General features: G+C 50.6%; 1 protein-coding gene and 1 long non-coding RNA gene across 7 annotated transcripts in view; one reads left to right on the top strand and one right to left on the bottom strand.

Moving 5' to 3' along the window:
• GRHL1 (grainyhead like transcription factor 1) overlaps positions 1-19399 on the bottom strand; it is a 26936-nt gene extending 7537 nt beyond the window's left edge. For 2 of the 5 annotated variants that reach the window (XM_027455217.3, XM_027455218.3), the window contains exons 1-9: positions 19244-19399; positions 16801-16987; positions 14632-14702; positions 12833-13223; positions 12377-12453; positions 11750-11906; positions 11290-11401; positions 10213-10307; positions 1994-2152 (exon numbers count right to left, since the gene is read on the bottom strand). In XM_027455217.3, the coding sequence (XP_027311018.1) occupies positions 1994-2152; positions 10213-10307; positions 11290-11401; positions 11750-11906; positions 12377-12453; positions 12833-13223; positions 14632-14702; positions 16801-16987; positions 19244-19263 (1269 nt within the window). In that variant the 5' untranslated portion in view covers positions 19264-19399. Of the gene's footprint in view, positions 1-1993; positions 2153-10212; positions 10308-11289; positions 11402-11749; positions 11907-12376; positions 12454-12832; positions 13224-14631; positions 14703-16800; positions 16988-17548; positions 17615-18871; positions 19031-19243 lie in introns of those variants that run through there. The other 3 variants (XM_027455219.3, XM_038177526.2, XM_027455220.3) reach the window with 2 other exon arrangements.
• LOC119716566 (uncharacterized) lies at positions 18170-25427 on the top strand. 2 transcript variants are annotated; one of them, XR_005264808.2, is made up of 2 exons: positions 18170-18553; positions 20749-25427. It is a non-coding gene; the product is annotated as an uncharacterized lncRNA (long non-coding RNA). The 2 variants fall into 2 exon arrangements; XR_011808561.1 differs by lacking the exon at positions 18170-18553 and adding an exon at positions 19537-19726.

Raw genomic sequence — 25427 nt, 5'->3', positions numbered from 1 at the left:
GGCTCCAGCCCTGTGTCTTCTACCTTTTGTTTGGGATTACTGAAGTTCTGCCACTCAAACTTCACACTACAGAACTGCGCTGTCTTCGATGCGAGGAACACACAGACCAGGATTTGGAGGTGTTTTGAGGAAGTCTCCTCCATCCTCCCTTTCTGTACAGTCTCAGAGCTCTGTTTTCAATCCCCTGCAACCCGCAGCATCTCAGCTGCTTTGGTAACAGCCCTTTCTGCTTAAGGGTAAGGTACTTTTGGAGGAAGGAAGAAAAAGAGACATAGGAAAGAAGAGACAGAAAGCCAGTATTCGACAGTTCTGGGATAAACAAGTTCATAAGAAAGAAGTTTTCAAGGTGATGAAGCTGGGAAAACTGCCTACAGCCTGAAATCTAAGATTTTGTGCTCTCGCCACCGTGTTAAAGGCCACAGGATTTTGTGGTTGTTGCTTTTCTCCTGCTAAGTCTCTGGCTGTGTAAGGGATTCTTGGGCTGTAAAAGGGAAGCTGTGTTTTGGAGAGGGCAGCCGCTCATTCCTCCCTCCTGCAGCAGAAGGGGGCTCGCTGGTAAGCCCCAGACACACAGGAGAGGAGCTCCCCAGGTGCTCCAGGGCGGGGCCTTTCCCCTGCAGGCCATCCAGCAGCACCAGGCAGGGGCTCAGCAGGGCTCTGTGTGCTGGGGAACTCAAGCTGGGCTCCCCGTCGGCGTGCCCAACGTGCCTCTGCACCTGCCAACGCAGCTGGGGTGCTTGGCTGGGGGGGAAATGTCACCAGGAGCCACTTCCCGGTCGTGGAAACTAGGGCAAAGGGGCTGGGAGACGTGAGGGCATCGGGGACACGGAGCCAAACGGGTCTCATGTAACAGCACGGTGCTGCAGGGAGCCAGCTGGAGGCTGGAGCCATGCCCCGCAGCGTGCAGGAGGCGCTGGAAAAGGGGCACTGGCTGCAGGTCCTCAGGGCTGTGCCCCTGGAGCTTCAGCTCCTCCTAAAAGGCTCCCCCTGATAGCAGCACTCGCCTGCAGGCAGCGCCACGAGGACAAACACATTAAGGACTGAGCTGTGTGGATGCTATAGTAACCCTGCTCCTATAAGCAGCTGTGATAAGCTGATTGATCGCTCGAGATTTAAAGCACGACTGCTGCTGGAAAACTGGGAGCTCTTGCTGAAATGCCGGGGCTCCTACAGGTGGCCAGAGGGGATGGACAAGGCTGGGGTTTGGGACTCGGTGCCTTCTCTCCCCCTCTCTCCCTCCGTTAATTCAGCTCCAGTTTGCAAAGCATCTGGAGGAAGGAAGCGGGAGGAAAGGTCAAAACCCCAAACAAAAATAAAGGATCCAGCGGCACGGCAGGATAATGGGATTTGATGAAATTACGTGCTCACCAAGCCTGCCCTTTTATTACCCAACTTCACAGAAGAACATCTGCAGAAGGGTAGCAGCAAGAATTCAGCTCCCTGGTAAATTTAATAAATTTGGGTTTAATACAAAACTGGACAATAAAACGTGGCAGGGTGGAACCATGGGATGCCATAGCAGAGGCAGATCCCATACATTTTGGGATCTTTGCAGCAGTGCCCTAGGGTGACAGGAAGCCCATCCGGAGAGGACACAGTCCCTCTGAGGATGGTTTGGATGGAAGCAGGTTACAGAGACAGGCAGATATCCCTCTCCTCCACAAACCCAGCGCTTTCAAAGGCTGTCAAGACAGAAGCTGAGCAAAAATAAAAGCCTCCGCTTGCTCAATCCATCAGGTGCTTTTCCGGGTGTCTGGACCACCACATTTGATCCTCTGCCACAGGCTGACCTTTCTCCAAAGTCAACATCTCCACAGCGCTCAGGAGAGCAGCAAATTGATCTGAGGTCATCCTAACCTCCACGAGCCAAGTGGAAGGGGTTGGAATATTTTCCCTTGCACAGGAGCCTTCGGTGAGCCCAAATCCCAAGCAGCCCCCTCAGCTGTGGAACAGCCCGCCCCAAAACATCACCTGCACGCTGAGCCAGCCTTACCTTGTCGCAGAAGACTTTAATCTGGCAGTAGGCTCGGTGCACGGGCTTGTTACTCCTGTTGTTGTAGCTGTAGGTGTCGATCTGCAGGTTCAGGGGCAGGCCTTTCACCCCCTTCTGCGAGGAGAAATCCGTGCTGAGGCAGTTCACAGAAATGAAAACCTGCAGGAGAGGAAACCAATCTGTCACAAGTGCCACAGAAATTCCTGGCAAGGCACTACACAGCCAGAGCTGAGAGCTAAGTGCAGGCCCTCATCCTCCAGGGAGAGCTTTCTGTCTTTTGAGGTATCAGCTGAGAGCCACACGAAGCAGTATCACGGTCCTTAGTATTTATAGATGGCATTATAAGGGAAATTCACTCTTGTTCAAGGGTTTTGTCCAACTCTCAAACTTCAGGAGAGCTCCACCTGTCTTTCCTTGGTATTTTTTTTTTTATCTCATCTCTCCTCAGCAAACCTTTAGCAGCAGGAATTCTCCTATACCCAAGCTTCACTGGCAAGTCTTTTACCACCCTGAAAGACTTGCATTAATTTGGACGTGGTAAACCAAAGCTTTGTGAGTTGCACATAAAAAGTTCTGAGTGCTTGTATCAGATTAAGTTGTATTAAAAGCTATTAAAATATTAGGCAAGCTATTACCTTTAACCAAATAAATAATGCTATCATTTCAGTGAGAGAGTTCCTGGGTTTGCTTCTTAAAACTACAAACACCATTCTGAATGTTCCCCAGGAAGACCTGCAGCACCCTGTCAGAGCTCAGAACCACCAGGAAAGGGCAATATTTTCATTATTCTAACAAAAAATTGAATTAGGAGTGATTTTTCAACACATCTAATTTCATTTTCTTAATTGCCTCAGAAAAAGGCTCTCCTCTCTGCCTCGTGAGCTAAGGCTGGCCACCCACCTCTGAAATAATAAATTTTTTTTAAAAAATAAGGCATCCAAGCTGTGGAAGCCAGAAGCACATTGTCCTTCTGCAGGAGCACGCTCCCACCACCTAATTGCTGATTCCTCTCGCCTCTAACACTGAGAGCCAGGCTGAGGAGCTGTGCGGTGAGCTCCTGCCACCTTCCGGAGCCTCCTCGGTACTGCGAAGGCTCAATCGCAGCTCGGAAAGGCGAGGAGGTCTGTTTGGGATCACTGTTTGAACGCTTCCCATCCCTACCCTGCCTTTCATCCGCCTGCCTCCCCTTTTTGCTGCCTTCAGCTCCCAAAGCGCATTCTGGCAGGGCCCTGGGGAAAGCTCGGAGGTTTTTTCAGAGCTGCTCTCACCCCTTTCCTGTAATCAGCTGCAGGCACAGCCTGAGTAATTGGCTTCCCTGAGCAGGGGGGGTGTTGTAAGAGAGCCGTGGCTCTGGTGTTTGCATGCTTTGACATTTTTAATTTGAAGTTTATTTACCCCGGTGAATATTCACACGCAGCTCTCCTGTCTGCACGAAAAAGGGGGGGATGTTCTGCGGGGAAACACGCAGCAGCAGCCACTCCAGGTCTGCCACAGCCTCACAGCTCCTGGGAAATCCCACACAGGTTTCACAGAGGCAGCACGTATCTCCTGGAGAATTCGGGTCCCAGTTTTGGGCTCTGCCTGCAGGCTGCTGCCCAAGAGGCTCCCTGGAGGATGGGCTTAGCAGGGAAGCAAAGCACAGGCGGCTCTCGGAGCCTGGGTCTTGACACGAGGGATGGGTGCTTCTGGGTGTCCCACGGGAATTCGGGGCCCCGTCAGATGGCAAAGATTATCCTCCCACTCGAAGCTCTCCTCATTTGCTTAGCTGGGGCTTTGAACGGCTGACTTCATTTTCATGCCCTTTAAGTCTTGGGGACGCCAGGCAGATGACAACCACCTCCCTCAGAGCCTGGCCGCTCCCCTTCCTACAAAGCCCTTGGGAAAGGCTCCCCTCCTCCTCCTCCCTCCCCGCCCTGTAGCTCCAAATCCTATTTTTGAGCTTAAAATCCCCTCCACTTCCCCAAAAACAGCCTTTCAGGGAGCAGCTTCTACACTTTGGGCTCGAGCAGTTTCAGCCAGGAGCTTTTGTTGGGGAAGATTTGACTCGCCCCGGAGAAGAAACGTCAGGCCGAGGGACTGCGCCAGCTCCATCCCCACCCCAACATTGCCAGAAGAAAGAAAAACGTAACCGCAGAAGCTGCTCTGCGTCTCCAGCCTGCTGAGCAAGATTCCTTTTCATCTGTCCAACCTATTTTTCTAAGGGCAGTTCCGCATTCTCAGCTATATTAAGATTTGTTGTTACTTTTTTTTTTTTTAAAAAAAAAAAACATTTTCTCTCATCTCACCTCCCAGGATCCAACACAACGACGGCGCTTAAAAATAGAGCGCTGTCAAGCCCGAGCGCTTACAGCCATGACTCAAAGCCTCAAAAGTTAGGTAGATTTTCTTTAAAACAGATCTGGAAAAGGATTAGGAACCCGTTCCCGAGCTATTTTGCTTGCTCGGCAGTTAAGCCTTGAGTGTACGTTGAATCAGATTTGCAGGCTTTTCCTCTACAACCAAAGCCAGGCTTTACTTTTTCTTTCTTTTTTGTTGGTTTTTCACCCCAATGTGCCACAGAAGCCCCGCACCCACCGCTCCCTCGCCACCACATCTCGTGTCCTGCAGCCTTTGGGGGCAGAGGAGCAGCCCGGCCTCACAGAGAGCACAAACGGAGGCTTTAAAGCAGGGAGATCTGAGATCAGGACAGGAGGCAGCGTGGGAAGAAGCCCAACCTTGTGACTTCCCGCGCTGCTCACAGCTGGTAGGAACGGCGCCGTGCCCACCTCGGGAGCCACGAGGAACCATCCGCGAGCTTTAATAACGCAGGAAAAATTAATCCGGCTGCTCCGCTGCGTGCCCTCGAGGAAGGGCAGCGGAGACAGCCGAGCTCTTTCCACACAGCACCTTTTTCCAACCAGATCTGCCTTTCAAACAAGCCAGGTGTAATTAAAGGGCAATCAAAGCGCTGCAGGAACCTCACTGTCAGCGAGATGAGAGATGCTTCTCCAAAAGGAAGGGCTGGAGCACCCTGTGCTCTTCCCCCCAGTTTATCTTGGCCATCATGCAGCTCCTGGATGTCCTTCTGGGATTGTCCTGGTCCCACACACAGTAGGCAAAGTGGTCCCAGCACATTCTGGGATCATTTCCACCCCACAAAGGGGCAGCCTCACCTGTGGACGGGCTCCCCACGCACCCAGAGCTCACCCAACAGGACCCGTGGGATCCGTGCTGCTCATGCTCCTCCCTGTGGGCTCTGGCAGGGGAAGGCAGCAGTTGCTGCGCAGCTGATTTTACCTCCGTGTTGTTTTCACTTTTTGCAGGACAAAGAGACACAGAAGCCCTCGACCGAGCTAACCCAAAGAGGAACCTTTGGGGATGACCCGGTGAGAGCAGCCCCAACAACTCATTCATCAGCCACACACTAAAGAGAAACTACCCAGAAACTCCAAGGTTGCTGTTGAAGTGCTGACAGCAGAAGGCGTGTGGTTTCCCTCCAGGCTTGGACAAATATGGACACGGAAGAGAAAAATAAAGGGTCTTTGCTAAAGATACATCCACACGGACGTATACAAGATGGGATGCACACGAGATAGGCCTTAACATGCTCAATCCGTGCTGCGAGCTGCCAGGATGCAAATCCCCTGGCCCCAAAGCTTTATAATTTATGCACCAGCGTGGCTCTGAGGGGTGCTAACGAAGCGAGGTGGCTTCCAGGCTCATAGTGTGAGCAGAGCTCTGCCCGCACACATCCACCGGGGCACGTCCTAAGAAAGCAGTGCTGAGAAAACTGCTCTGGCTTTAAAAGAGCAAAAAAAAAAAAAAAAAAAAAAAACACCAAACCAGCTCAGTAGGGATCACCTGAGAGGTCGCTCGTCTTCCTGCTCTCACATTCGTTTCTTCGCCTCCCACGTGCGCACCGCAGGTTTTGCATCAGCAGGAGGCGAGCCAGGAAAAGGGAGATAAAAAAAATAAATTGGGCAACTCGTGCACCTGTGGGCTCCCCGCCTTCGGGATCGGACGCTCCAAATAAGGCTCGTCTGGCAGGGCCGTGATGGGGCAGCATCCACTGGGAGCGCGAGGAATCGATCTGCAGCAGCCCCCGAGCCCCTGTGGGTGTCTGGCAGAGTCCAGAGCATCCTCGGAGCGAGCTGGTGCCACCAACAGAAGAAGGCACAGGAATGAAAGGAAAATGCAGATTCCTGCTCAAATGGGAAGGCTGATTGGTATAGCAGCGTGTTCTGGGGCGAGGAAACGCACGAAGCTCTGCTCCCAGCACGTGGGAAAAGCGGGGAGAGAGGTTCCCACTCCTGCCAGCGCTTCCTCCCCGCCCCACGCTCTGATAAGATAAAAGATGCAGCCCAGGTGTCAGCTCCCGGCGGGGTGGTTCGAAAGGAAACAAAAGCAGCAGCTTGGGGGGGAGAACAATTGGCCATGAGGTAAAAAAGACAAAGAATGAAGTCTGCCAAGGCACAGACATGGCTGAAGAGGAAGTTTTGCCATAAGGTATGAAAGGAATGGAAGTTAAAAGAAAAATATCTGTCCGTGTTGCGAGGCAGGCAATCCTTGCTGTGCCTTCCCTACGTCCCTGCTCCAAGTAGCTGTGCCTCAAAGTACTCGTGGTCTGCAGCGCTGGCTCCAACCCAGCCCCTCTCCTTGAAGTATGTTTGACTCATCACATTTCATCGTTTCATTTCCAACTCACCAAACCTGTACGGCCTCAGCGCTTCTCGAGGTGGCAACACCTCCTTTAATGAGGCATATGACTGCTGCTTCATTACAATGGCATCCATACAAAGCCGGGCAATATTCATCAATCACAGAAGCTGAGCTCTTCCTACAGCCAACACAAAGCTAGGGCTACACCAGAAGAAACTCTTAAAACAAACCAGCAGCGTACGCCCCAGCCTTAATTCAAGTTATGAGCACGAAATCCGCCCTCTCCAGAAGAAGAGAAGAAGTTCTGCCCAGGAATTGCAGGCAAGAAGCATGAGGACTGCCAGAAGACCACCCTTGCGGGGCAATGTGATATTTCTGAAGGCTAATTCAAATTAGCCACAAATTACCTTAATGCACCACTGTCCCATTCATCTTGGGCAAAAAAAGGGCATTGTTTAAACTCTGTCATTCAGGATGTCACTTGAGAGACCTCACAGCACCTCCTCCTCGGTGGGAAGAAGCCAAAAGCGCTACCAGCCAACACCACGGCTACACCCTCCCTGGGTACCCCTTTTTGGGGGAGTCTTTTCACACAGTGCCTGCTTACAGCACAGAAGGGTGCCTCAAACACCACCTCGAGTTCTTGCAGCCACAAAATCCGGCGAAGACACCACCACCGAGAGGACATGGATGTGTTTTGCCAAATCCTGCCTCTCCTTGGAGCTGCAGCTGAGCAGGTCGGGCATGTGAGTCGTTTTGGAGCCCCCCCGGGCAGAACCCCAACCCCAACCCTCCTGCTCCACGGGATTTGAGCAAAGCCGGATCCAGCACAGCCAGTTACCCCTGGAGAAAGCCACCCGGCCAGATTGTTCAGCCGGCACTGACCTGAGAGCAAGGCCGTGTCCCCAGGCCAGAGGTAGAGAGAGAATTTGCTCCACGCAGCCTAACGGGTAGCAGCAGAGGTAACAGGACCACAGCCAGCATGGACTGGCAGGAAAGACGGGTAAGAAACGCGCACTCAACCACGCGCCTGGTGACAATTCCCATCAGGAGACCTCTAACAGATAGCAGCCAGGGGAAGGAGAACCAGGCATGCTGTATGGACCCCGAGGAGACGGCTCCCAGTCCCAAAAAACTCACACCCTGAGCCTACAGATGCTTCTCCCCATTGCCAGGTGGAGACAACTCACACAAAAAGCACTGCAAGGACAAGAATTCCTCTTCCCCAGCTTCAGCAACAGACTTTAAAGACGGCCAAGCCCGCTTGGTCAACAAGGAGGGGCAGGCACCTCCACAGCAAGCTCCATCCCAGCCCTAATGAAGCACCAGAAGATGATGAGTTTGTCTTCAGACACCCAAAAGTTGTTACCAAAAGAAACAATTCTGCCTCGACCGTCTGCCCAGCGCAGCAGAAGCCCAGGACGGGGTGGGAAACTGTTTGAAGTCTCGGCCAGCCTGAGGGTGACTCCAGCGTTCCCTGCCGCGTGCAGGCGGCTCTATCAGCTCCCATCTCTGCCCGACTCAGCAGGCCACGCTCCCACCCAGCTGGGGCTGCTCCCGAGCGGCCGTGCTGACTTTCCCAAATCCCCAGCTCCACAATTCGTCAGCTCTATTCCCAGTTTGCCATCCTCCCTTCTCCACAGCACCTCCTTCTCCATCCTTCTACCCTTTCTTCACTCTCCTGCCAATCTCAGAAGCATCTCCTACTCTTTCCCACTCAAAACCTGTGTCTCCTCGCCACTCTCACTTTAGGTCCTGAGCCCTTTTCTGGCTTGAACACACCCGGGAAGCCCAGCAAGTTCTTAACACACCACTTTCCCAGCAATTCCTGTGTTGTCTCCCAGGAACAGAAGAGGGCAGAGAGGAGCTGCCAGAAAGAAGCACAAAACAGCTCCAAAACCCACAGGCACTGATCCCAGAGTGGGAAAAGCCTGGCACACGTGAAGTGCTCCTGGCGCACTCCATAGCACGCTGTCGCTCTGAGCAGAGCTGCCACGTCCTGCATCCCAGGGGAATCAGACAAGTTTCTAAGCAGCAAGGCTTGCCGGCTGGTTAAATGCACCATCCATGCCACGCTGCTCTTATTAAAGACCAGACATTATTTATTTCTGATGCTACAGAAGGTCTTCCACAAGAGTTCAGCTCTCCTCACTCCCTGCTCTTTGTGTATTCTTCAAGAATATTCTTCGGGGGGAAAAAAAAGGAGATGGAGGGGGAGGAGAGAGTGCGTGCACACAAGGTAAGCGAACCGTGCAATAAAAATTGTTGAAATTGGCTCAGGCATCTCCTGATAAGATCACAGGAGTTGGGAAAGAGCAGCAGCTCGGCTGAGAAACCCAACCACTGACAGAACGCATCCACTCGGGGGCAAAAAATAAAGAAGTTGAATAGACATTTAAAACACAGAGGGTTTGTTACAAATGAGAGTTCTTTGAACACTCCAAATCCACGGTATTTTGGTCTTAATGCGATCCTGACACCAAGAGCACAAGCGTTTGGCTCCTGGAGTCACAGTGCCTTCAAAGCACACTGATCTTGCACACTAGGAGTGAAAGTCTGGAGACAAACTCGCCTTCTGTAGCTACAAAACCAGTCTGGGTCACATCTCCCTGCACCACCTCACCCCGCGAGCTGAAATACAGCCCCAGGGGTGTCCTGAGACATCTCCAAACTGCCACGGGCAATTTCCCTGCGGGCCTGCAAGACCTGAACGTTCAGGGGTCTGCGGAGCACCTGGGCGATGACCACCTGGCACCAGGTTCACGCAGATCAAGTGCATCAGTTCCCTGCTGAGGAACCTGTTTGAACACTTCGGTTCACCTAGATGAATGCTGCTGGCCCCGCTACAACCAGCATCTCCACCTGGACGTGCCAAGGATGGCGCAGGGGAGGTGTTGCACAGCGTTTTTGGTGCTAAAAATTCACCACGTCCTCTATCTGGATCTGCTCAGTGCCTCTTGGCTTGCTGAGACTACCCTGAGAGAGGAAATTGGGAGAAAAATGGCTGGGCTCAGCGGGTGGGAAGGGATTGCTTTCCTCAGGACAGCCAGCGGGAAGCCTGGTACCCAAATCCATACCCGGCTCACTGCAGGCACGCTGCAAGGCAGCTCTCTGCAGCGAGATCAGAAGGGAGTTCACTGGGAGGCTGCTGGAGCTGGAAATAGGTCACCGTGCGTTGGCACCTGCGGGTTCAGCAGCACTGTTTGGGTAGCTCAACAGCAGCAGCTGCTCCCCCTTCTCCTGAGGACGAGCCCCTCGTCCCAACCTTAACTCCTCAAAAATTGTCCCCCTGGCTCCTGCCAAGGGGCTGTGCTAACTGCCAAGCCCCGCTGCGCTCAGCACCGCCTCATCTCCCCTGGAAACCCTCGGCGCTTCCTTCTGCCAGCGCCCATCTCTCAGGGAAGACGATTCAGCCAAGAACCCGAAAGCAGTTGCGCATCCAAAGCCTCTGAAGAAACAGCCAGGAGGTTTTGCCTCACAGCAGAGCGTAAACAAACTCGTTACACGCTAATCACCGGGTAAGGCCACACGCCCTTCCCTTCCCCCCCGAAAGGACGGGCAGCCTGAGCGTGCTCACACACCTTGGCCTCCTCGTTGATGTCCCAGGTGAAGGAAATGGCGTTGTAGGCGATCTCCTCGATGTTGCTGATGGTGTTGAAGCTCTCCTTGTAGTCAGCTGTTAGAAAGGAGAGGCGTGAGGGAGAGGGAGAGGCGATACCGTCCGGAGGAGCTCTTAATTCACACACACAGCAGCTAGAAACTGCAACTCCTCAGCAACCCCTTGGGGGCAAAGGAAGCTGAACTGTATTTAAAAAGGGATCATTAAAAAGGCTGCAAATAGCTCTCATACCAAGCACACACACAAAGCAAAAAAAAAAACAGGAGGGAGGGGCAAAATAGGGGGCTCCCAGGAGATCCCTAGTGCTTCTCCTAGAGGAAAAGCAGACATCAGACACTGCACGCCCCATGCCACAACCTGCTGCGTACGGGAAACTCTGCTCCGGATGGCAGAGGAACAAGCTCGCAGTAAAACTCCTTCACTAACAGAGATTTGCATGCGCGTCTGCTCCAAGTGCCAAGTGATTAATCCCTGCTTTTATTCGCAGAAGGAAGGCGAGGAGCACAAGCCAGCCTTCAGCCAGAGGAGGCTGGACGCCAGCCAGCCACTGCCTTGTCTAGAAGCGAGTGAAAATTTGCAGTGTTTTCTTTTTTTGCCGGGCACCAAAAGGCAGCTGTGAGCAGAGCTGGGGGAAGGAGGATCACTAGCATCGAGGTATTTCCACAAGGATTTGAAGAAATCATTAAATACACGGTATTTAAGACTGCTGCAGAGACCGTGGGCTGCAATTTAGCTACAGCCACCAAGACAGGCCAAAGCACCTGTAATGACTGTCTCCAAATTCCATCTCCCAACGCAGGGCTCTGAACTCAGCCTGCTCCTGAACGAAATAAACCCCTCCAAATAAACCCTCTACAGGGTGCTAAAAATTACACCAGCTCGAAACAATCAGCAGCTCTCTCCAGTCTTTCAGCAGAGCTATGGAGAGTTGAAAGCGTCATCCAAAGGTTGCTTAAAATAACAAAGCTTTAGCAGAAAGCCAAACCGTGCCAAGGAATTAGGCTGGAGTTTGACATCAGCAAGAAGAGTGTTCCTTTACCTATGTCAATGCATCTTTGTTTGGCTGTGTGCTGTCTCGAGTGCCAGTATTTCCAGTGCCTGAGCTGATCTTCTCTTGTTTTGTCTTCAGCAAACACCACCATGATGACGCTCTGAAAGGAGAGGGGGAGGGCAGAAGATTAAAGAAAACCCAACGCAAAGAGGAGAAAGAAAAGGCCGTGGAGTACGTTTGTCTTGGAAGTCCTCCTCGGTGTTGGGTTTTCCGCTCATTGCAGGGGTTGCATCACCTGCACGCAAGTGCTGACACCGCTTCCTAGCAGGAAGAGCCAGGAGGGGTTGGTCTGGAAGGAGGTGGACAGTGGAAGAGCGAGCACTGAGGTGACAGAGCGGGTAAAAGCTGCCCAGTGTGCTGATTCTCCAGTTGGGATTTGTTTTTGGATAGCTTAAGCTACCAAGATGCATGCCCTCCCTCCCAAGAAACCCCAAAAGCTGCCACTTACTCGCACTTTGCTGATGGGGTGATGGATTCCTTCGCTGCTGCTCACTTCTTTCAGTGTGATGGGGTAGAACTGGCCTTTGTTCAGGTAAGTCATCGTGCTGTCCCCCGGCTTCTGTCGCAGAGACTTGGAGGCCTCCAGGGTGTACTCAAAGTTGTTCCTGTGAAGCCAAGAGGACAGCGATTGCTAAGGCATTTTCCTGGAAAGCTGATTAAATGTTTTACATTTAATTTGGAGAAATTCCAAAGTCGTTAGTTGACTCACAGAGCCATCAACAGGCGAGGAAGTTGGAAAACAGGACGAGCCCCTTTTTAAAACTATTCCCTTCATGAATGAAGATTTCAGAGAGGTTCTTGGCAAGCTAAATTCCAAGTCACAGCAGCAGGCCGGCCTGGAAGCTCTCTGTTCCATCATAGAGCAGCAAGCTGCTCTCATGGAACAGAAAGCTATCCATTAGCTATTAGCAATTCAATTAAATTCACAAGCTAATAAGCTGCTGGTGCTGCTTTTCACACCCAGAGCCTGACAGAGACTCAGGGCAGAAGGGAGCGAGCTGCACCGCTTCCTCACAGGAAAACCAACTCTAAGAGAAGAAGAGAGTAAAGGCCAACGGGGACATTAAAGCATTACCCAGAAATACTGTCAAAAACATAATCTTCTGAATTCATGTTGGTCATCCGGAGGTTCAGTTCAGCAGGGAAGAAAACCTGGTGCAGACACAAAACAAAACACAACAATTAACACGGCAGCAACAAGAAAAGTCAAGATTAAACAGATACCTGTTGCCACAGAACTTCTGGCGGGCAAACTGATCATCAGATAAGAGCTGATTTTTGGTCTGTACCCACAGGACACCAGAGCAGGTTTTTAATCCTAAACTTTTGGGTGTCAACTAAGCACAACATCTCACAAGCCTTCTGAGTCAACATATGGCAACATTTTAAAGCTTCCCCAAATCTCAGAGACAGGGAGCAGCTACACAGTTCCTTAATGTGTGGCTTTAAAATAAATAAAACCACGGTTACTGCCATTTTCAGTGCATATCATTAAGACAAACGCACACGGAGTATGTCTTTTTTTTTGTACCTCTTGCACGCCTTCCTTGAAGGTCTCAGAGAAGGTTGAGTCCGGCGTCCGTCTCTGGGAGTTCTGCGGCTGGGTGTTGGAGCTGAACTGGTCAGGGTTGAGGTTCCTGTCAAAGACCACCACCCGCTCGGGGGGCTCGGGGTGGTAGACGCTCGGAGGGATGCCCACGGCGAAGCCATGGGGCTGGGTCTCCGTTTTGATGGAGTGGGTGGGCATGGTGGCGATGGAGACGGTGACAGTGGTGTCAGGGGTGGTGAGGTGGCCCCTCTTGTCCATGCCCATCTGGGGCGTGTGCGGGAGGACGATGTTGAACGGCACATTCTTCAGGACCTGGACTCTGTTTTCCCCGGCGGAAATAAGCGATTGCTCCGTCACATTCGGGATGTTGTTCCTTCAAAAGGCAAGGGAAAAAGTAAATAAACAGAACTTTTCATTTTCTCGTTAAACAAGAACTGCTTTTCAGCCTTTAGGACAAGGACAACTGATACCAACTCTAGTGTCTGTGAAGAACGGCTCTACTCTAACCTGAAAAGCTGAGAAAACTCATTAAAAAAAAAGAAAAACCACTCACCCACTGCTAATAACTCCACCTTGGAGATGAATTACCCTGGAGCAAAGGGTGAGGGTTCACAGCCCCGATTCTCACTGCCTGGAAAACAGCGATCCAAAACCAAGCGCTGTGATGCTCCTCTCACCACATGCAGGCTCACGCTAGGCTGCACCAAACTGCTGCCTGGTGGCCAGAGGGGCATCGGGAACGAGGTCGCCGTTCCTCTGCCCTACAAGCCTGCCACCCAGGAAGAGCTCCCGGGGAAATCAGAGCCCTCCTTCGTGCACATCCCCCGAGAAAACCCCCAGTGAGACTCCCTGGGATGGTTTGCATAGCTTCACACTCCCCACCCCACCCCACCACGCCCATTTCTGCCAGGATGACACCGACACCTGCGGCCGGGCTGACCTCAGAGCCAGCAGCCGCTCGGAGCCTGCCCTCCCTTCCTTTCTCCCTCCCGACAGCGTGGTGCTGCCCTCTGCTCTGCACCAATTCGGATGCTGCCATCCCCCTGGGGAGCCAGTTCAACTTGTTCCACTGGCAGAAAACCAATCTGCTTTTTGTCCTGCTAGGTTGTGGGTCAGAGGAAGACCACAGCTGGTGCCAGGGGAGCAGTGGAAACACATGGCGAGGAGCCAGGCTGCTCTCCTCAACCAGAAGTCATCCGAGCAGCCCACAAAACCTCACCTCAGGTCCTCAAGACATTTTAATCTGCTAATCGGGGCAAAGGAAGAGGATGGTGGGAGTGGAAGCCTGTCTTGAATGAACCTATTGCTCATAATATTTGTTTAATCAGTATCTTTGCCTGCTTTGGGCAGTGGGCACAAGAGAGGGAGGGCAGGAAGAGGAAGAAGAAATAAAGAAGTTCCAGAGGATACAAAAGAAGGCCAAGAACGGTCCCTACCCCGCAGCCCATGTGTGAGGGAGCAATGCTGCTGGTGCCTGAGACCAAACTCAGCGGTGAAGAACCAAGATAACTGCATGCAAAAAAAAGGAAAAAAGACCTCTGCGAGCCTTGGGAAGGAAAGCCTTCACTGAATGTTAAAGGAAGCAGCTTCTGCCAAGCTGACTGTATCACACAAGCAGACAGAAAGCAGAATGGACAGCAATAAGCAGCAGTTTGGGCCTCAGCTCTCCACAGCACAGCCCAGTCCCTGCCCTGTTCCCGGAGCAGCAAAGTTCCCTTTCAGCAGCTTTGGTGGTCTAAGAGCAAAGGGAGAGAAGCAGACACGACAACAAGAGCTAATACCTTTTGCTATGATCTTGGTCAGGATGTTCTACCTCTGGTTTAGCTGTTGAAGATCTCCTCTCCCTTGGCACCTGGGAAACACAACACACGCTGTCATTGCATTCCTCCTCCCATCCACACAAAAAATTGGCCCTTCAAACACAGCCATTACAGCTCTTCCCCCTCTCTGCTCACATTAAGCTCTCTGAGGCCGCTCAAGGCTTTAAGTTCTCCTCAGAGACCAGAGGAGTGGAGGCACCAGGCTCAAACAGTGCTCAAACACTTGGACCCCGCGTGCCACCTGAAGGATTAAAGCCAAAATATTCCTGTGCGAGGAGGAACCGACTCCCAGCACTTCCCTTTGCTCCACAGGTGCACTCAGACACTGCTTGCATTTGCCAGCTCAAGTGCAAGGCAAGTAATCACCGCTGCGCCGCTAATTAGCTCTGATGCTGACGACGTAGCTGCATGAGAAGCATATTTCTCTTAATAGCCCCTGACTAAAGCCTGAATCCTGTCTGTTCCACCTAACACGAGGACTCCAAAAACCCCAGAAATGGATTTTCCACAGCCACCAGAACTCTGAAAAATCTCTATCTGAAGACCCCCAAAGCCCAACACAGCTGCACAATCCACATTTTGACTGAAAATTTAACTTCTCTCAGAGCCTGCTAGCAACAGCCGAAGGATCAGGGTAGCCCATTAATCAAACAAAAGAGTCTTCAAGTGTATTTTTTTTAAATATAAAATATTCAAAGGTGATCTCATCACTGCTTTTAATATTGCAAAGGGAGAGGGGGCGTATTGCGAATGCCGAGACGCTGTCCCTCTGACATTACTTCATCGCAGCCTCCAATAAATCTTTCAGCCCTAACCGTCCTGCCTCACAAGTGTGCTGAATACCTGTTTTTCCACCAAATTTCCTACCCACCTACTGATACACAAACACGAGGAAACCCTGAATTAGACGGTAACGTACAGCAAATCCCTTCTGCTTTGCCGAGCATGAAGGATCGACATCGCCGTTCTCTTTGTAATCCACACATTTAGAAATCAAAACTGATTCTGTGGGTTAAAATTGTTCTGGTGAACGTGATTTATTGCTACCCAAAAGGGCAGCAAGTGCAGGCACAAAAGGCAATACTTTCAAAAAACTAGCCAAATAACACTCCCACCAGTGAATTTGTGGCATTTTGTTGCATGCGTGGAGCGCTAAGCTCCACAGAAAGCATTACAAGAATATTTTGATACATAAGATGTGTTCAAATCAAAAAAAAAAGGCAAAGATTTTGTATGCCCAATGCCACCTCTGCTAGGGTTTGAGGAGCATACTGAGGCTAGCAACTGCACTCAGTGCTGTTGAAAGGCACTAGCCAAAATGCCAGCCCCCAGAGCCAAGCTCCCTGCCTGCTCAGCAAGGAAAAACCAGGCAGCTCCAGCCACTCCAACAGAAGCACGACACCTCCCTGCCTACAAGTGTCTGCAGGCCTCCACTGACTCGAACACTGGGGTGAAGGAAGCCAGCCTGGCTTGGGCTTCCCGTATTTAGAGAAGAAAACTCAATGAAATGTACTCCGTGCAGCTCAGAATGTTATCTGCTTGGGTTCAGCTCACCCGGCGGCATTTAGGAAGGTAAATGTCTCTGAGAAGACCTCGAATGCTAAGGGGAGACAAACAGAGCTGCCAAGGGATGAACACGTTAACAGCTCGCTGAAGGTTAGAGGGAAGCAGGCACCAACTCCTCCTGGCTGACAATCCCCCACCCACAAGCAAAAATTCTGCCTTTGTAGCTTCACGGCAGCACAAAAACCAGCGGCCCCACCAGAACGGGGATCACACGAGCAAAAGGAAATGCAGATCTGCATTCAGACATGGACACGCTCCAAAGTTTCATTCATCGAGACTATTTAACGACTCTGGGTTCTGCAGAGGCAGAGTAAAGTGCTACTGGATTTTTTTAACCATCACAGCAAGATCCAGGTCTTATTTTACTGAGCTAAAAATTAACCATCTTTCAGGAGAAATTTGTGGATTTTTTTTTTAAAGCCCTATATTTTAAAGTCCTCGCGATAAATTCATGGCTTCAGCAAAATCCATGCCACGACTCTTTGTCATCAAGTAACCGATGCTTTTTCTACCGGTGGAATAAAAGCTCCAGGGGCTGCCAGAAGCACGCCCACGCCAATCTACCTTGTAGTAATCGTACAGCAGTCCGAGGGCAGCCGCGCTGTCCTCGTCGCCGTTGATGCTCATCATAGCTTTGGTAGCTGCCGTAAGGGGATTTTCAAGAAAGGATTTCCAGGCTTCATCTTCGCTGGTGTACGGACGTCTCTGGGAGTAGAGAGAGTCATTCTGAAGAACCAGCACGGGTCTTTTACTTGAAGCATAAAAAAAAAAAAGAAAAAGGAAAAAAGCACCTGTTAGAAGTCGTGAAAAACATTCCTGAAGTTCTTTCAAGTTAGCTGCCCCAGTTTCACAGGGTTCAAGTTCTGATTCAGTGCGCTGCAAGGATTAGTCAACACAAAAAGCCCAGAAACCTAATTCTGATCTCACCCGTGCTCAGTGTAAATCGGGATTAACGTCAGCAAACTCAGCGGGATTACACCAGCCCATATACAATCACAGGGCCGTTGAAGAGCACCCCAGACCTGCTAAGGCTCTGAATCCAGCCCAGAAGTTATACGTGCTTGCTGGCCTACCACCTACAAAACCTCCAGCACATCCTGCGTAATGGTAGCGAGCCGCAACCTGCTCAAGTTTCCATGTGGAACTAGAAAGTGTGAACCGACAAAACATCTTTCTCCCAGAGCCCTCAGAAGGTGCCCGTGCTCTCCAAGCCCACATTAAAACACCAAAAGATTTGCTGTCTGGTGACTGCTGAGGAGATGTGAGCCCAGCTTGAGTCAATGACAAGTTAGAACTGGGAAAGAGACAAAACCTTGGTTATTTCCTTGATGATGTAGTGCATTGAGAAACTGCGTCTGCTCTGAACATTCTGCTACTGCTGCGAAGGAGAAAGGGACAAAACGTGGACTTTCAGCCCATAACTGAAAGCAGGACAACCACAGAGCCCTACCAGCTTAGACACCTTGACAAATTCATGTCCTGTTTGTAAGACACGTGCTTCATCTTTAAAGTCAGCTCAAGAAAACATTTTTTTAATCTGACTTTTTAGACTAGCTCAAATAGTTTTCCTTCCAGTGCAATCGCAACATTAGTTTGCTAGACTGGGTGGAACAGGGGATATTTGGATTTCCTCAAATTATCCAAGCCCCAATCCTTAATAGATCGATAACAGGTTGTTAAAAAAAAAGAAAAAAAAGCAAACAAAAACCCACCAAAACACATCCTCACCACCTTCATACCCCTTCCCCGGAAGATAAGGATTCTTTTCATCTGTTATTCACCCAGATGCATTCAGAGATTGAAATACACTACGAACACAAAAAGTTGTGAAACGCCAAGTTGTGAAACGCTCTAATCACTGTAATCAGCTTAGCGCTCCTGCATTTATCACCACCTTCTCCCCCAAAGATTGCCGAGCACCCTGCAAACGATGCGCTCGGTCCTTTATCGCTTACACAAGCAGCCCCGCAGCTCCAGGGGGACAGCTCGGCGGGGCTTAAGCGAGTGGGAGTTCCCAGGATATAGAAGAGCACTTTGTACCTATAAAACAGCGTTGTGTAGCTGGGAAAAAAAAAAAAAAAAAAAAGCAAATAACAAAAGAGACGAGCTCTCCACCAAACCCTTTTATAGGTCTTTGTGGGGATTTGTGTGTGGAGTGCCACACGTGTGCTGAATTACAGGTTGTATGGGGGACATCCACCTCCCAGCAAGGAGCGCACAGCGAGAGATAAAGCTGGATTCTCTCAAGGGGTGAATAAGGATCCTCCTGTTCTTACACAACGCGATGAAAGGAACCGGGAATATCCACAACAAGCGGGTAACTCCTCGAGTCAGGTCATTTGGGAGAAAAAGGGAGGTGAAAGCAGCGGAGTGCGGTGCCTCTCACCCATCCTTGCGATGCCAGGAGCCAGAGGGGGACAGAAGGAAGGGAGGAAGGGGGGCAGCAGGAGCAGGGCTGGCCACCACGAACCCTCCAGCCGCCGGCTTCTCCGCCGTTTCCCCATCCCGGCCACAGCGAGGAGCAGCACCCGCTGAGGCGAAGCCCAAAGCCTGGCAGCGGAGGGGACCTCTCACAGCCCCAAATCCCCCCCGACCCCACAGGAACCCACGGGACGAAGCGGGGCCGCCCCGTTACCTGCCGAAATCCACCTTCCCGGCGGGGTGCGCCTCGTAGAAGTCCATGGGGCCGGCTCACAGCCCCCAGCCGGGCATTGGGGACGCGTGTGGAGGGGGCGCACACCCCACAGGCGGCCTTTAAGGAGGAGGAAGGGGGCGGGACGGCCGCGGGGCTGCCCCGTCCCCCCCCACACCCCCCCCCCTCAGCCCCCTGAGGCGGCCGGGGGCTCCCCGCCGCCATTTCGCGCCGCCCCGCCTCAGGTCGCGGCCCTAAGATGGAGGGGGGGGGGGGGGGGGCACCCCCTGAGGGGCTTCTCCCCCCCACACCCCCACCCCTTTTTTTTTTTTTTTTTCTTTTTTTCCCCGCCCCACGGGGACTCGCAGCACTCACTTGTCGTAGTCCTGGGTCATGTCTAGAGGAGGAGGCGGCAGAACTGGCCCAGCGGGTCGGGAGGGAGCGGGGGCGAGCGGAGGGAGCAGCGCGCAGCCCGCCGCACCGACGGGTTCTGGCGGCTTTTCTCGCCCGCTCAGGTGGCGCCGCCGGCCGCAGGTGGACGGGCGCCGATCGAAGCCTCCCATTGGCCAGCGAGGGCGGCGGGGAGGAGACGGCGGCTCCTCATTGGCTGGAAGGGAGGGAGGGGGCGGGACCGCGCTGAGGGGAGCGGAGGGGACGGGCGGCGGCAGTGAGGGGGGTGAGAGGGGCTCGGTGCTGAGGGGAGGGAGGGGGGAGGTGAGGAGAGGGGGCGTCCTCACGCTGACAGGGGTGCTCCCGAGATTTAATAAAAAAAAAAGGAAAAAAGAAAAAAAAGTTCCTGAGGTAAAAAGAAAAAAAAAATCTGTTCCTGACGTAAAAAAGCCGTTCCTGAGGTAAAAAGTGAGTTCCCGAGGAAAACAAGTAAATAAAAACTGTTCCTCAGGTAAAAAAAGGACGTTCCTGAGGTAAAAAGTCAGTTCCTGAGGAAAATAAATAATAAAAAGCCGTTCTTGAAGTTAAAAAAAGGACGTTCCTGAGGCAAAAAGTCAGTTCCCGAGGAAAATAAGTAAATTAAAAGCCGTTCCTGAGGTAAAAAAAGGCCGTTCCTGAAGTAAAAAGTACGTTCCTGAGGAAAATAAATAAATAAAAAGCCGTTCTTGAGGTTAAAAAAAGGACGTTCCTGGGGTAAAAAGTCCGTTCCTGAGGAGAATAAATAAATAAAGAGCCATTCCCGAGGTAAAAAGGTTCGTCCCTGAGGAAAATAAATAAATAAAGAGCCGTTCCTGAGGTAAAAAAAAAAAAAAAAGGCCGTTCCTGAGGTAAGAAGTCCATTCCCGAGGAAAATAAATAAATAAATAAAAAGCCGTTCTTGACCTAAAAAGTCAGTTTCTGAGGACAATAAATAAATAACATGCCGTTCTTGAGGTAAAAAAGGCCGTTCCTGAGGTTAAAAAAAAAAAATGTTTCCGAGGAAAATAAATAAATAAAAAGCCGTTCCTGGGGTAAAAAAAAAAAAAAAAAAAGGCCATTCCTCAGGTAAAAAGTCTGTTCCTGAGGAAAATAAATAAATAAAAATCTGTTCCTGAGGTTAAAAAGTTCATTCTAGAGGAACATTAAATAAATAAATAAGTAGATAAATAAATAGATAAATAAATAAGTAAATAAGCTGCTCCTGAGATTTAAAGGGCCGATCCTGAGGTAAATAAATAAATAAAAAGCCCGTTCCTGAGGTAAATAAATTTAAAGAAGGCTGTTCCTGAGGTAAAAAGCGCCTTTCCCCCGTGCTGCTCCCCGGCGGCTCAGCCCCCAAACCTTGGGGCCAGGTTCCCCTCCTCCCTCTCGCCCCGCTCCCCCCCGCGACTTTCCACACGACTTTCCACACTAAATCTTTTTTTTTTTTTTTTTTTTTTTTTTTTTTACAGGAAAAGTCCTTAAAGACAGAACAATTCGCCACTGCCCTGCTCCGGTGGACCCCAAGGACACCGCAGCCCTCGGAGGAGATGCTGCTGAAGCCTTGGGGTGCCAGTGGGTATGAGGACATGGGTACATCCAGTGGGGGCACGCCAACAAAAATCAGCAAATCTTGAGTTCCTCCTTGAGAAATACAAGGGTGGGAGGCCGCCTGTTGAAGTAACAAGCTGAATCAAACCCCATGCAGCAGCCACGCTCTCTATCACATGCCCAGATGCTGCAGATAACTGCTGTAATTTAAAAGCGTGTGGACTAATGAGAGGTCTCTCTTCTAGGTCAAAATCTCTTCCCTATTTGTGCAGGACATACTCCAATGCAAGATTACAGAAGGACAATTCAAGCAGCCAACCGAGGGAAATATGAAACCAAAGGGAACAAACTTTCACTAAGGGTCTAATTCTGGAAGTTGCCTAATATCCTCCGACTGGATTACAACTGGCGTTCTAGAAACAAAATGCTTTGTTTGGGTCTGCAAACACTGCCACTAGGATGGCAGAAGATAAATATTGCTATCTGGGCAGGATCTCGCTCTACTACGTGAAATGAACTGACTTGAATTGTTCTTCATGGCATGCAGTAAAAGCTATCCCGTATTTTTAACCCATTTTAAAATCTCGTTCTGGATTGCACAGAAGATGTGATTTCTTACCGGCTTGCACTTCTGAAAAAGTGCTATCATCAATTAAGATGTCAGAAAATTACATTTTTCCAAACGAGTAAAACTGGCTTTGTTTCCAACACAAATTACACAACCAGCTCAGAATTAGAAGCATTGGAAAGAGCTGCTGACATTCTCAACTGTTATTTGTCTGTGATGCTCCCTGTTCTTAGAGCTCGGGGATGTGCACGCGCGATCGCTGCTTTTTTGGCACATGTGCACACTTTTCATTAACACTAAAATTCGGCCCTACCCCGTGGCTCTCAGTGACCCAGGGGCAGTGTGCCTTGAAGTTCAGCCGCCTGCTCACACTGCACCCCGATTGCTGAAATCTTCGCAATGCGCCCTGCTTGGCGTTTCTACTGCACTAAAGTTGGCCGAGGCCTTATTCCGAATAAATCAGGGCTGGTGCCTCTGCAAAAGAGCCTGCTTTTCTTAACAGCCTGATTCACGGATGAAAACGTAGTTATCGACATGGCAATCACTTCCACGTTCAGGAGACAATGATACAAACACGGGATTGTGACACCACTGACTAATCTGCCGGTCACAATCTAGACTCTGAAACACCAGCGGGAGGTGGATTTCTGTGATGTCACTGACCCGGTTGCATCAGCGCTGGATAAAATCAGGCAAGAAGCACAAAGGGATTGAGGAGGGCTTTGGTTTGGGCACGAATCCATCCCAGCCTGGTGTGGCAGCGCTCTGGCAGGACTTCCCTTGCCCTGTGCTGACTGGCGTCCGCTCCAACTGCTTCCCTCCCTCAGGCCTTTCACCTCCGTGTCACTGCTCTCCTCCCCTTTTCCTTTTCCTCTTCCTCTGTCCTGCCTTCAGTGCTCTCCTTCCCTTCCTCATGCATTCATTTCCTGTTAAGTGAGTTCCCACCCGAAACACCTAAAGAACCCCACACACCATTTGCAACCATCTGGCTGAGCGCCGTCTCAGCGTGCTCACCCGTTTCCCTTTTGCCTTTTGACACCGCTCTTGAGAGAAATTGGGAATTGTTCTGGACGAGGATCACCCTCTGTTAGGACTTACCCAATAAATAAGGCTCTATAAGCTCGTATGTGATAATTATCATCTTGGTGCACCGGCCATTCACACCTGTGTAACAAACAAGTTGCATCAAATTTGTAACAGTATTTCTGATTTCGCAAAACACGGCAGGCAGTCAAGGCAAGATGCACCGAATCTTCTGTGCTTCACTGCACAGCCCACCAGGTAAGCTCTTCTTTTCTGCATTAGGCCATGCGGTCACCGATGATACAGCTGGAAATGTCAGCCCACAGCTAACCACTGACTCTGTACAAGTAACCCAAAGGAGTCAAAGGGATGAAAAGGAAGAGAAAAGCCCAGGCAGAAAGTTCATGAGCTCACAAGGAAGAGAGGTAAAGCAGGCGCAAAGGAAAGGAAGAGGCAGACAAGTGGCTGTGGAAAAGGAAGGTGGAAAAGGATGGGGAAAAAGGAGTCAAGAAATAAATGAAAGCTCAAAGCGTGAAATACAGACGAGGAAAGTGAAAGCGAAACAGTTGGCTTTTCAGCCATATCCCTATGTGCAATCTTGCCAGCGTTCCTTAAAAATCAGATTTCCCCTTTAATTCTGCATTTAGCCTTAAAGATAACACAGAAACCATTCACAGCAAGCAGACTGTTCGGGGCCAGGAGATGCAGCTCCGCTCTGACATGCCTACCACATAAATGAACCAAATTTGCAGTAGCCTACACATAAAAAGAAGTCAACCTGAAGGCTCAAATTTTATACTGGCAATAAAACCTTTGGCTGGCCAGTCTCACCGAACATTCCCCATCCCTATAAAGCACTTCCTTTGGGTTTAACTCCTTTGTACAAACACCCTGCCATACGGGGTGAGAGCGATGTAGCAAGAGAACAGCGCGTGCAGCTCTTTGCCTGCACGCTGTCCTCTGCCTAATCCGCTTGCTCCACAGCCACAGACAGCGCTCAGCTGCCCAGCCAGGAGCTGCAAACACCGCGGAGCTCGGGGACGAGCCTCCCTTCAGTCAACAACATGTTTTGTCACGGTCTTGTGCCGAAGCAGCACACCTCACTGCGCCGATGAGCATCCAGGTTGCCCTCGGCTGCTGGGGCACTGCGATATAGTTTTGGATGAGCAAAGCCACTGCTGGGACAACACGGAGGTCTGGGATGGGATCCAGAATGCTTCTCCAGGACGGAGCAGCCACGTGAGGCTGTCAGAGTTGTTGGCTTGTAATTTCTTTTTGAACCACCTGCTTTGCTGCCAGAGGCAGGCTGTGGATGCTGGCGAGCGGGGAGGAGCGTTCTGGCTCTCCAAACGCCGCCACGAGCAGTCGGACCAGGGCAGCCACAACCTCACGTGAGGACACCAGCATTCGTCATCCCGCGCTCTGCCAGCCCTCAGCGCACGCAGCGCTGAGGGAAGCTTTCATCTCTGCCTGTCCCCACAGCTTGGCATTCCCTTCGCACTCTTGGATCAAAATATGAGGCTCCTTGAACAAAGCTACCCTGACTCTTCTACACCTCTAAAGCAGCGTAAGTCTTACTCAGCCTGCCACAGCCAAGGGATGGATTAGCCACGGTGCAGACAGCTACCCAGGGACTTCACATCTTTAAGACTTTCCTGGCAGGTCTGTGGGTCCCAGCCCTTTTGCTCCCAGCTGGCCCTGCAAAAACATCCTCCTGACAGCTTTCCATAAACACCCTACGATGACTTTCCAGGCCCATCAGCAAATCTTAGTCATCCACAGAGGGAGAAAATCCAGCATTAAGCAGTCAGGCGAAGAGACTTTGGAGCTTCCCAGGACGTTGTGAGCAGTGAGTTTTCATTGCATTGCCTGCAACGCTGCACGAAGCCTGCCCAAATCTCCTTCACACTATTGTTCCAGGGGACGTGCAAATAATAGGCTAGGAAAGATTTAATTACCCATACAACACACTATTGACAATATATTGAACTCGGATTGCTTACAGGCATGTAACCTTGCTGATTCTCACTTCTCTTGCTAAATCAGGCTCAGGGCCCTTGCTCAGCATAAGAGGTTCAAGAGAAAGTCAGACATCTCTCCTTCCCGTCTGGAAAATGATAAAAAAAAAAAAAAATTGAAAAGAAAACAGGTATGTGGCAGACTAAGATGACACTGAGGATGCAAACACACTGAGGCAGTGAAAAGACAGCGAAATACCAATTCTGTTGGAGACTAACTTTCAAAGAAAACTAGACGTCTGTCATATTTCTCCAAGGAATCACTAGAAAGGTTGCATTATTTAAGGAAATTCAAAGTAAGACTACATTTGTACTCTTGATGGAAAAAACAAAACAAAACAAACCAGCATGTTAAAGTATAATACACAAACTGGGAAATGACTGAATTCACTTTGGAAGGCACATCAAGGTCTTGAAATAACTGATACGCTTTTGTCTAAGCTAGTAATTAGTCAACTATTCAAAATCTTCTCAATAGATGTTTTAAAATTTCAATCTAAAAAAAAAAAAAAAGCACTTGGTTTTAACCTTGCTTGGAGGCTTGAATTTCCCCCAGAAGAAGTACAACAAGGCCCATATCAGAAAGCTGAGCTTTCCTTGGCCATTTTCAGCAAATGGTTACCGAAAGGAGCTGCGAGGTAGAATCAGATAGAGGAGGTGTTGGGAACTGCTGGGCTGCGGCAGACACCCTGCCCCTCAGCCACCTGCCAGCTCCACCTCGGGCTCGTGTGAACCAGACCCCAAGCGATTGTCCCCAGAGAGCTCGGCTACATCCACTGAAGACAAGGCACTCTGGTGGCTCGTCAGCTTCGTAAACATCACCGCTGGAGCGTAAGTGCCGATTGATTAAGCTGGATTGAACTACCACGAAGTATTTCAGAGGCACACCCTTTTCTTTTAAATCTGCCTCTTCGCCCATGTGTCCAGAAGGCACAGGGCTGCTGATGATTAATTGCGAGCTCTATTCCAGTTTATTAAAGTACAACTTTAA

Source organism: Anas platyrhynchos, chromosome 3 (assembly GCF_047663525.1).
Source record: "Anas platyrhynchos isolate ZD024472 breed Pekin duck chromosome 3, IASCAAS_PekinDuck_T2T, whole genome shotgun sequence".
NCBI classification, from domain to species: domain Eukaryota; kingdom Metazoa; phylum Chordata; class Aves; order Anseriformes; family Anatidae; genus Anas; species Anas platyrhynchos.
Note: the sequence above shows the minus strand (reverse complement) of the source record. Positions and strands in the feature narration are given on the sequence as shown.